The sequence below is a fragment of the Neoarius graeffei genome, chromosome 26, assembly GCF_027579695.1.
Source record: "Neoarius graeffei isolate fNeoGra1 chromosome 26, fNeoGra1.pri, whole genome shotgun sequence".
Taxonomy (NCBI): Eukaryota; Metazoa; Chordata; class Actinopteri; order Siluriformes; family Ariidae; genus Neoarius; species Neoarius graeffei.
Window position 1 is genome coordinate 24,509,669 of NC_083594.1, and position 12,544 is coordinate 24,522,212.

A 12,544-nucleotide genomic window follows, 5' to 3' on the forward strand; every position below is an offset into this window, starting at 1 on the left:
CAAACGCATGCTGCAGAGTCTCGTCTCACGACTGTTCTAATGGGAAATCCGCAAGGGATTCCCCGAGAGAAGGAGGAGGAGTCTGTGGCTCCTCCCTCTGATGCGGTGATGACGTAGACGGCTCTGTGACAGCTGCTCCCACCAATGCCACACCGGGACCTCCCCCTGCTGAACTACGGCAGGACCCACTCTTCGCTAAATGAGTCATTAATTCCTGAAATCCCGGCCAACCAGTCCCCAAAATTATTGAGTGGGTAAGGCAAGGGTTAACTGCCGCCTTTACACTAAATTTTTCCTCTCGAAAAACAATGTGGACCGACACTAAAGGGTAGTTGTGAACATCCCCGTGCACACACAACACCTTCACCAATTGTGCTCCCCCCAATGCCTCGTCTTGCACCAGGCTTTGGTGGATTGAGGTCTGATTACAGCCCGAGTCCACCAACACCCTGATACTGTATGTATCCCCTTGGACACTTACTGGTATGTGATATGCTCCGGCCTGATCGAGGGTGGCTCCTGGCGCGTCGGGGACCCGAACCACCGCGCCCACCTCCATTGCCGAGCACTGCTGCTGGAGGTGGCCTGTCTCCCTGCAGCGCCAGCAAATTGGCCCGGGCTTTCTCTCTGCACTGGCGCCCTGGGGCTCACTCACCTGGGGGGGGGAGAGACAGACACAGAAATGGGAAACGGGAGGGCACCGCGGGTGCGGCGGGCTGGCTGGGGTGGAGCCGGCCCCCGCCTCCGCGGTGGGGGAACGGGGCGAGGACGAGACACAGAAGGGGAGGGGGGGGGGAGAGAGAGAGAGAGGAGGGGGAGAAGAGATCTGCTGTCCTGCCGTCGGAACAGCCACCAAATGGTCCTCCGCCAGCTCAATGGCCTGATCCAGCGACGCCGGGCGATGTCACTGGACCCACTCCGCGGTCCCTTTGGGTAGTTGGGTGATGAACTGTTCCAGTACCACCTGATCGACGATTCCCTTGGCATCGCGGTTGTCAGCCCTCAGCCACCGCCAGCAGGCGTCCCGGAGTTGCTGGCCAAACGCGAACGGCCGGCTGACTTCCTCCAGGCGCAGAGCACGGAAGCGCTGTCGGTGTTGTTTGGGGGTGCGCCCCAAACGCTGGAGGATGGCCCGGCGGAGGTCCGCGTAGACCAGCCGGCTGTCGGCGGGGAGCTGTAGCACGGCCAGCTGCGCCTCGCCCATTAGCAGGGGGGAGGAGGCGCGCTGCACGCTGTTTTACCGGCCAGCCCGAGGCCTCTGCTGCCTGCTCGAAGAGCGTGAGGAAGGCCTCGGAGTCGTCATGCAGGCCCATCTTCGTTAGGGTGAGGTGGGAAGGGCCCGTGGAGGTGGTGGACTCCGCCGATGCGAGGAGGTGCCGGAACGCCTGTCGATCTTCCTGCTGCACCAGGGCCTCGAACCTTTGCTCCTGCTCCTTCCGGAGGGCGATTAGCACCTGGCGCTGGCTCTGCTGGGCCGTGGCAAGGGCGTGGATCAGGTCCGCGAAGGGGGAGGACTCCATGGGGCTGTTCTTCTCTGTGCTCCATCCCGGGTTTTGGCACCACTGTAGTACTTCGTATGGGTGGAGCACAGAAGGACGGCAGGCCAGAACTGAGTTCACAAAACTCTTTTATTTTCCCTTTTCGGTGGAATTTTAACTCTCCCAGCCCCACACACGCGCGCACACACAAGTTGTCTGGTTGGGGAGAGAGCTCTCTTCCTCTGCTCTCTCTCTCCTTATATAGGGCGCAGTCACTGGGAAGACACACAAACACAGGTTAATTGACATCAGGTGTAGTGATTCTGCCACTTACCTTCCCTGACTCTGCCCTCCGGTCACAGACCGGCGCTTGACCATGCCCCCGCTGCCACACTCATAACAATAACTGCCTGAAATTTCAATATCACATCATTTGATATGTTAATTTGATCATAATGGTACTGTAGCCAATATAATAAAGTTATCATTGTTTAGTTTGGAGCCACAGTTTTGTTGATTTATTATTTATTATTATTTTTTCAACCTAAATCCTGTTTATTCCTCTGTGTTTATGTTTAACAGAGATGGATCCCTGTCTAGTTAATAACGGAGGATGTTCTGAAAATACAGACTGCATCAAAACCGGACCAAACACAGTAAACAGTATTACTTATTAACATTATCACTACTATGACATTAATAACAATAACACTGGGGAACAATTTGAAAAAAATTTTCTGTTGAGTTAGATTTTTATGCTGATTAAAACTAAAATTGGCATGCTGATTCCAAAATTGCAGTCAGGTTTTTTTTTTCCTAGCACGTCAAGTTTTTTCTCCACAGCTTACCCTCCAGATAAGCAAAATTCACTGTAGTAAGACTATTTGAAGGTTATGGAAGAACGTTATCAGGGTAGATGGGATGTACATATGATGGCTGACTATTGTTGGAGCGTCAAACGCGATAGTCCTCAAGTTGAATACTACAGAAAGAGCTATAAACATAAATTTTTACCTTAACTACTTGCACAGGCGGCACGGTGGTGTAGTGGTTAGCACGGTCGCCTCACAACAAGAAGGTTCCGAGTTCGAACCCAGCGGCCAGCGAGGGCCTTTCTGTGTGGAGTTTGCATGGTGTCTGCGTGGGTTTCCTCTGGGTGCTCCGGTTTCCCCCACAATCCAAAGACATGCAGTTAGGTTAACATGGGGCGGCCTTGGGCTGAGGTGCCCTTGAGCAAGGTACCTGATTGCTCCCCGGGTGCTCTGGTGTGGCTGCCCACTACTGTGCGTGTGTTCACTGCTTCAGATGGGTTAAATGCAGAGGATGAATTTCACTGTGCTTGAAATGTGCATGTGACGAATAAAGGTTTCTTCTTCTTGCACACTATTATAATTACAGTAGCCATATCCTTTGTAAAAACATAAGTGTTAAATAAACATTGCAGTCATGCCTGTTTCTTTCGTATTTCATTGTATGTCAATATTTGTAAATTTTTATAAAACAAGCACATATCTGTTAAGTACAGTATTTTTCATATTTTTTAAGAAAACGGGGATCCTATAGTTCAAAAACTTGACATGATAGAGAAAAACTGAGATCAGTTTTGGATTCTGCACCCAAAAATTAGTTAAAAACAGCTGTCAGACCTAACTCAACAAAAATTGTGTTCCCCAGTGTAATGTTTTAATCAAATTGAGATTCATAAAGTATTGGTTAGAATTTAGTAAAATAGAATTTGTGAACCACAAATAGGTGGTTCACAAAATATTTGCTAAATATATTAAGAAAAATATATAATTGTTAATATTACAAATATTATCAATTATATTAACAAAACTCTAATGCTGATGAGGAAAACTGAAAAACACTCAGGCCCTACAACACCCCAATCCTTGTTACAACTGCTCCACATAGTGCTTGAGAATCCTCACTGGACACATTTCTGGCCCAGACTCATTCTAATCAGCTCTTGAATTTGGCCCATCCATATTATTACAATATTTAAAATATGCAAATACACACTTACAAGGTACTCAGATAGTTGTATGTAAGATGTGTGCAGGATAAAGCATGCCAAAAACAGAGAAATATGTCTCAGTTATATACAATTTGGTCTTTATTTCATGTGCGTGGAAGGAGATTGGACAGCGCATGTTAATTGGACACAATACTTATATTGAGCCATTTTATATGACATGTTGATTCTTACAGTAAAATGAGGGATTCTACCTACTTAAAGTGAGCTGTAGCCGAAGCGGATAACTACGCTAGTCATCTTATCCATCAAACACTGGGTACGGTTTCTCTAGAGAGGTACACCAAAAGATGGACACAATCCATAAATTCTAAAACTTAATATAGCATAATGAAAGCATGAACGAATAGATTATTTTCATGGCCTGTTTAGTGACTTTTACTGCAACACTCAACATTAGATTAGATTACATTAGATTTGTCACCTTGCCTAAGCTTTACTCTTTCTGAATGAGCCACCCAGAAATTCAAGTTAAGCACCTACAGCCTGAATTTTCCTTGCAGAAATACTGATGTCACTTTCAAAATTAAATTGCAATTATGAACACAGTTCTTTCTGATTATTTTTCTGTGATTTTATTTTTGTAAACATTCTCATTATTATGACTTAGTAAATGGGCTTAATTTGTCTTAATTTGGCAGAAATGTGCTTCCATAATTTTAATGCTAGCCTGTTGGTCACAATAATTTGCTTCTGTAGTCACTGTACCCATAGTTGGAATTCATAGTTTGTCCATCCCGCTCCGTATTTTGCACCTTTTATTTTGAAAAGTCTCAAATTACATTATTCATTAAGTAAATATTCATTAAGCAAACATGCAGACAAAATGTGATATTTTACTCTTTTGAAAGATGTAATCCTTCAGAGATCCTCTTAGTAAGGCTTGTATATGCTTGGTTTTTTTTGAGAGTGTTATCAAGTTTGTATATATTTTACATGTATAAAATTATTACTAATTCAGGACCTTATTTTATTGTTAATTATTGAAGAACTGTTTTGCTGAACTTTAGTATATTATCAAATTGCAGGCTGCATGTGTTTGTAAACCAGGCTTCGCTGAACGAAGAAATTTCTGCATGCCTGTAAATCCCTGCTTAAAGGTATGTGATACAAATATACTGTATTTCAGGCATAATAAATATGTTTAATTAGTCAGGACCTCAGATTGGTAATATATAAAATGAATAAAACAAAAATATTTTTGTTTGCATTTAGTTTTGTATTGACTGTAAAAATCATAATTTGTCCTTTGACGATTCTAGAGAATTTTAACTTCATATTTTACGGCTTGCAATGTGAGGTCCATAAAGCATTATTGCTTAAGGATGAGCAAAAACATAACATTTAGAGTGAAACAGCATGAGAAATTCAAGGCAAGATAACCATACAGTTCAATATGATTTGGCTTTAAGTCTGTCAACACTGGGACTTTCAATGATTTCCCATTTCCCAGAGCACACTGTGATCTACAAACATAGCCATCACAGTCTACACCAGTTAGACTGATACTGATTACGTGATTGTCACATTCACACTCTCCTGATTACTGATCAAGCACACAAGGGCTCCATTAAACATGAGAAAGCCTGCATGAAGATTTGTTGATAATGGTGGTGGCAAGCTTGCGCAATTCTCGCCCGTGCCACTTGACTCCACAGCACTGATCCGATGGCAGGCCATAGGGCGAGACGATCGGGCCGGTGAGGAGCTGCACCACTGATGCTGGTTCCCTCGTGAAGCGGGGAATCAAACAAACACTATATAAAGGACACTCATGTTTTTTCCACCAAGGCAGTTCCAGGACTGATTCGGAGTTGGTGCCTACTCTCAAACCAGTTCTTTGCGCTTTAATAGCCAAAGAGAATTTTTCTCAAATTTTTCTCAGCCAGGAAAACTGGTTCCAGAGCAGTACTAACTCTTTGCTGGTCTAGAACCAAGAACTGCTTGTGTCAGTGACCAGGGGTGGGATTATTGTAACAAACAAAACCAGCTAAAACTTTGTGACCACCATTTAAAACAAAACAAAAAACAAAACAGAGCTAGTGTAGTATCTAGTCTGGCTAATCCAAAGAAGAAAAAGAGACAATGTCATCCATCATTATTGTTGTTAATGAGCTTAGCACAAGTGTGATGGGTTCATAGGGCTGGCTAGCAGAACTAGAATGGTGGATGAGCATGCTAGCTGGGCGGGCTAACGGGGCTAGCCGTGAGGCCAGTGGAGCTAGCAGCAGGACTAGTGGCTGGGAAAGCAGAGACATATATGGTGACGTAATGATATGGCTCTGTCATAGCTCTCTAGCCCATGGAAAAGCAAACCATTTCTTTGAAGGTTTGCAGGTTGAACCAGAACTAGCACCTGGTTCACACTGGTGGAAAGGGGTTATCTAACTCTCACTCACTGCAAAGTATTGCTCAGTGTTTATTGCCTGATGTACCAAGCTTTTGTTTACTGTTCACAATATTCTGTTTTATGTTCATCTTCTGGTTGCCTGGTTTCACACTTCTGGTTTTCATTCTGTTCACTCTGTTGATTGCCTGAGTCTCTGCCTATTTTTGACTATGTGTTGCCTCACAATTTGGCAAGTGGTTGCCTGTTCCTTAATAAAAGGATTTACTTGTAATAGTCATTTCAGCTGCCTGACACAGTACAACCCCGATTCCAAAAAAGTTGGGACAAAGTACAAATTGTAAATAAAAACAGAATGCAATGATGTGGAAGTTTCAAAATTCCATATTTTATTCAGAATAGAACATAGATGACATATCAAATGTTTAAACTGAGAAAATGTATCGTTTAAAGATAAAAATTAGGTAATTTTAAATTTCATGACAACACATCTCAAAAAAGTTGGGACAAGGCCATGTTTACCACTGTGAGACATCGCCTTTTCTCTTTACAACAGTCTGTAAATGTCTGGGGACTGAGGAGACAAGTTGCTCAAGCTTAGGGATAGGAATGTTAACCCATTCTTGTCTAATGTAGGATTCTAGTTGCTCAACTGTCTTGGGTCTTTTTTGTCGTATCTTCCATTTTATGATGCGCTAAATGTTTTCTATGGGTGAAAGATCTGGACTGCAGGCTGGCCAGTTCAGTACCCGGACCCTTCTTCTACGCAGCCATGATGCTGTAATTGATGCAGTATGTGGTTTGGCATTGTCATGTTGGAAAATGCAAGGTCTTCCCTGAAAGAGACATCGTCTGGATGGGAACATATGTTGCTCTAGAACAGGGGTGGGCAATTATTTTTTCCATGGGGCCACATGAGAAACAGAAAATTTTGTGGCAGGCCGGACCAAAAGGCTGAACTAAATTCTGCATAATATTAATTGTATTGCTTTATATAAAGCAATAAATAACATTGTTCTTACAAACTGCTAAGACTGGTAAGAGTATGGAAAAAACGAGGTTGCCGTACAAAAAAAATGTCATTTATTCAATCAAATTTCCCAAAACAATGGTTAACAAAATGTGAACGTTTGTACCTTTTTTTTTTCAGTCACATTCACCCCAAAACACAATAAAGACATCACAATATTGTCTTTCTACTCCAAATATCAAGCAAGATACATCATATTATAATAATGATGCCCACATTTGTAGTCTAATCACCTCATTTGGTGTTTTTCGCCGGAGATCGGCTCCGGCGCCTGCTGGTGACATCACACGATGTGATTGGCTGGACCGTTTGAAGGATGACGTACAAGTTTGTGGTTGGTCTGGACAAATTACGGAAGTAGTTATCGCGGGATTAGGTTTCGTGGGATTTCATGTCATGTTCATGTCGCGCGCATTGCGTTTTTGTTGAACACAACTTCAAAATAAAAGCAATGCACATTCAGTCCATGCATGAGGTAAAATTAGAAAATACGTTTATTTTGTCATTTCTCATTAACCTTACGCGGGCCGGTCAGAATGAACCTGCGGGCCGGATGCGGCCCGAGGGCTGTAAAATGCCCAGGTCTGCTCTAGAACCTGGATATACCTTTCAGCATTGATGGTGTCTTTCAGTGGCGTAGCCAGGATTTTTTACATGGGGTGGCCAAAGGGGGGCCAAGGATATACAAGGGGTGGCCATGCTGTGACTAAATAAAGGGGGAGGGGGCCGGGGGTCCTCCCCTGGGAAATTTTGAATTAGCTAGATTTGATTTCCTGTATTCTGATGTATCTGGTGGCAATATCTGGTGCCTAACTCATGAACAAAACCCATGTGAGCCAAGAGGTCAGAAATTAATGTATTAATTTATTTATGTAACATAAAGCATCTGCAAAACAAAGAAACCATCCAACTTGTTTACTCTAGTTAAGCATCAGGATTTTAACAATCACTACTAAAGTGCAAAAGTAAAAACTAAAAGATCACCTGTCCCAGGCACCTGGGAAGTAGTAAGGCTATTAGTCAGGCTTGACTAAAGAGTGCTTTGCTCAGGAAAAGGAAAATACTTGTATACTTAACTCATACATACAACATATGTAAACACTTACATGTTGTGATATTGTCCATTGTAAGTACTGTACAAACTAAATGTGTTGAGTTACAAAATGTGTGTGCGTGTGAGTGAGTGAAAGTGTTACACTGATGTAACACATGACATAGATGAGGTGTAGTGCATGAGTGGTGTGTGTGAGAGAGAGAGGGGGAAAGTATGTGCACTGCATGTAGATATAGATGAGCTGTAGTATACGAATTGTGTGTGTGAGAATGTTATATGTAAATACAAAAATGAAGTGCATAAGTTGTGTGTGTGAGAGAGAGAGTGTATGTTCAGAGTGCATGAGTGTTATATGTGAATATAGAAATGTAGTGCATGGGTGGTGTGTGGGTGAGTGTGTGTTCAGAGTGCATGAGTGGTGTGTGTGTGTTGAGAGTGCACGAGTGTTGTGTTTACCAGTGAGTGTGTTACATGTAAATATAGAAATGTAGTGCATCATGCATGAGTGGTGTGTGTAAGAGAGGGTGTGTGTTGTAGGGATCGACCGATATGTTTATTTCAGGGCCGATACCGATTATTATGGAATTGGGATGCCGATAACCGATATGTGTAACCGATAAATGTAAACATTATAATTCACATGAAATTAAACATAGCACACACTGACACAGACCTTCATATCCATGAAATGCATGTTTAATTGTAAAATTGAACATGAAATTTTGTGCAGGGAGATGCCAGCAGCATTTGTACAATAAAGTCAAACATTAGTTAGAATAAAATGAGAAATAAAATAATAAAATATTCACCAATAAAAAAATAAATCACTCCCTACTATATTACAGCTCACCATTTTCAGTGGAAAATAAATGAAAATACACTCTGGATTCTTTTACACTAAGAACGACTTACCAACTTCAAGTAGTTTTTAAATAACAAACCAAGTGTAGGGAGCTGCCTGCAGCATTTTTTAAAAAGTAAAATCAAACATTCAGTAAAGTAGGCTATCATTCCCTATTAGGAGCGGCTGCTCCTTTAAGAGTATATCGCTTTCCGAATCAGAAGCGCTAGCGAGGAGAATCACTTGCGCAAGAATTATAAATACTAGTCACACCTGGCTTGTTTAAATGTTCAAATAGCGCTTTATAAAGTTGCCTAACATACAAGTGCAATGCGCTTGTTGAGCACGAGTCACGTCATGAAGTTTACTCATCACCATAACAAATAGCCAGTAGGCTTGCGCTAGCCTACAGAACACAAACACTGCGTTTTACTTCGTCTTCCCTTGACCACCTCTCTGTATGGCTGTCATTCTACTGTTCGAGTAGAACTACTGACACATTCACAGCGTTTCCAGACGGGGATTTAAAAATGACTGCAGCCTACGTTACATGTAGTTTCAGCGAGACTAGTTGGTTGTAGGCTAATTCAAGTGCTTCCTTCCGTAAGCTAAGTTTGCCTGGCTACACAGATGCAAATGGACAATTTTAACGAGTAGTAGATGAAGAATGTAAACATATAATGATGTTGTGCTTTTGCAACTTGTGTGTTTGTGACTTATTGCGGCAAAAGCAGCGTGTCCTTACCTTGATACGGGCGCCTTAAAACAGTTCAGAGTGTTTAGCTGCGCTGCAGGTTAGGTTAACTGGTGACTCTAAAGTGAGTGTGAATGGTTGTCTGTGTCTATGTGTCAGCCCTGTGATGACCTGGCGACTTGTCCAGGGTGTACCCCGCCTTTCGCCTGTAGTCAGCTGGGATAGGCTCCAGCTTGCCTGCGACCCTGTAGAACAGGATAAAGCGGCTAGAGATAATGAGATGAGATGAGGTGTTGATTGGCTATATCTCTTGTGCCAAACAAATCAGATGTTGTGGTGGGCGGGACCGTGTTCTTGAACTCAGAGAGGCGAGTGCAGGAAAGGACGTGCAGTGACAGTCGCGTTAGGAACGAAATGGCTGCAAAAAGGCATGTTATCGGCATATCGGTGGAAATTATGGCCGATACCGATAACCCTAAAAATGCAGAATATCGGCCCGATATATCGGCTAGGCCGATTATCGGTCGACCCCTAGTGTGTTGAGAGTGCATGAGTTGTATCTTATAGTGAGTGAGAGAAAGACGTAGTGTGTGTGTTAAGAGAGTGAAGTATGTGTTCATATATGAGTGAGAGAGAGAGAGAGAGTCTTAAGACAGTGCATGAGTGTTACATTCAAATATAAAAATTTAGTGCATGAGTTGTGTGTCTGTGTTGAGAGTGTATGAAGGTTACATGTAAATATAGAAATGTAGTGCACAAATTGTGTGCGTGTGATAGTGTGTTAAGAGAGTGCATAAGTGTTGTGTATGAGTGAGTGTGTTACATGTAAATATAGAAATGTGGTGCATGAGAGGGGTAGGGGGAGAGTGTGTGTTGAGAGAATGCATGAGTGTTGTGTATGTATGTGACAATTATTAATCAATGTGTACTCCCACGAGTAACACACAACATCTCACACACATTAATATAAACATCACACAACATCTCTATATTTTCTCTATATCTATCTAGTATCTGTGTGCACACAGCACAAATCCCACTGTAGCCGGATATCTATAAAGACGCATATTTATCTATACGGTTGCATTTACATGTAAACGGATACTTTCGAAAACCCCGGGCAGAGTGGAGATTTCTGGAAACTCGGGAGATTTCTGGAAACTCTGAATTGTCTGAGGACAGAATTGTAACTGTATGTCTACAAAGTGAGAACTTGAAGAGAGTATAAGAGATGAATAACTTCCATCCCAAATTAATCGCACGTTCACGCAGTTCGTAGGTTGTTGTGTTGTCGGACTAGAGCATGACTATCTGATCCCACCTGCTGCTTGAACGTGTGAAATGTTTATGTGCTACGCAGTGGCGGCTGCTGGTTTTTAAAACAGGGGAAGCCCATTTTACGCATTCATCGTAAAACCTGTAGGCCGGATATCAAAGCATAGAAAGGTGTGCCCCATTAGCATAGTGAACTAGACAACCCTACCTAGTGGCAGAAAGTATTTTTGCTTGTACATTTCATGTTATAGTCTGGCTTGCCAGGCTAGTGCCTCATATCCTTAATCAAAAATATCAAACATCCAAAAATCACTGGCTATTCAACGAAGAGCCTTGAACATCATACCCTGATATGCAACACAGAGTCTTTAACACAACACCCAGCTGTGCAACACATCCTTGAACATCTTCTGCAACACAGTCTGGAAATTCATAACCAGGTAGGCTATGCAACACACAGAACCTTGAATATTATACCCAGGTATAACCTATAACACAGAGCCCACCATTCTCTTAACATTACTGAACAATATACACACTTCAGATTCATGAACATTATATGATGCACACTATTTATACACAAATTCTGCCCTCCGCTCCTTTTCCAGAAAATGGTCTGTGACCCTGTCATACTAGCTGGTTGTGCTTTCCAGGGACTTCACCAATTTCTGTTAGCAGCTAGCACTGCAGATCCCAATAAGGCTCAAGCTAGCCTACAAGCAGATTGAACTACAAATGAAATAAACGAGTGAATTCACGAATGATCAAACTGATAGAATGGATGAAAGTTAACGGAGCACAACGAGTAATATTTACATTTATTTACAGAGTAATGTACAGAGACATCAATGAGAAGAAACGTTTATATGAAAAGAAATTCGGACAGCACTTTGGCACACAACTACACTTTCTCGACATCCGCTAGGGACTGACTGATCATGCGCTTACCGTGTTCCTCGCCGACGCCGAAGTACAGAGCCCGCCCTCCTCATGTCTTTCAAACACTACCTCCAATAATCCTTCATCAGCCCGGCTTCTTGGCCCTCCCATGTCCCGTTTAGTCCCAGAGAAGCCCGGCTTCCCTGGAAGTGACGATTTTGTCGATTTTAACCAATAACAACTAGCCGAAATTGGCTGTTCAGAGCCCTCTCATAGACTGCAACGGATACCCAGCTGCCAGCGCATAGAGCCCATTGAAATAAGAAAGGTTACAGCCAGTGTTGCCAGATTGGGCGGTTTTAAGTGCATTTTGGCGGGTTTTGAACATATTTTGGCTGGAAAATGTCAGCAGTATCTGGCAACGCTGGTTACAGCCTGGCAGCAAAGGTGATTCTCGTAGCGAACTGCAAGTTCGTCAGACATCACTCAAATAAGTTACAGGATAGTTATGAACGTAAATACAATCTTGGGCATATATTATGTTATGCAAGTTATTGTTTTAATGAGAATTCAACATCATAGATGCCACAGTTTGGGGAGAGAATTTTAGGGGAAGCTCGGCTTCCCTTGCTGTCTCTGAGAAATCACCCCTGGTGCTACGGTAATATGCATCCCCGCAGAAACCAAATAAGCAGAACAAAAATCCAGCGGGCGGAACTAACATTTCGTGGGACATATCGGTTTTTATAAATTTTATTGTCCGGCCCTGGGGTGGCCAGGGCGGGGCCAAGGCGTGCCCTGGGGTGGCCATGCCCCCTGCCACCCCTTAGCTCCACCCCTGGTGTCTTTCCAGATGTGTAAGCTGCCCATGCCACATGCACTAATGCAACCCCATACCATCAGAGATGCAG

General features: G+C 43.0%; 1 protein-coding gene across 6 annotated transcripts in view; it reads left to right on the forward strand.

Annotated features, from left to right (window-relative positions):
- Positions 1 to 12,544, forward strand: part of stab1 (stabilin 1) — a 403,938-nt gene that overhangs the window by 212,092 nt on the left and 179,302 nt on the right. For all 6 annotated transcript variants that reach the window (XR_009651684.1, XM_060910924.1, XM_060910926.1 and 3 more), the window contains 2 exons: positions 2,061 to 2,134; positions 4,542 to 4,613. Coding sequence is in view for 5 of the 6 variants with exons in the window: in XM_060910924.1 (XP_060766907.1) it covers positions 2,061 to 2,134; positions 4,542 to 4,613 (146 nt within the window). In the remaining variant the exon portion in view is untranslated. The remainder of the gene's footprint in view (positions 1 to 2,060; positions 2,135 to 4,541; positions 4,614 to 12,544) is intronic.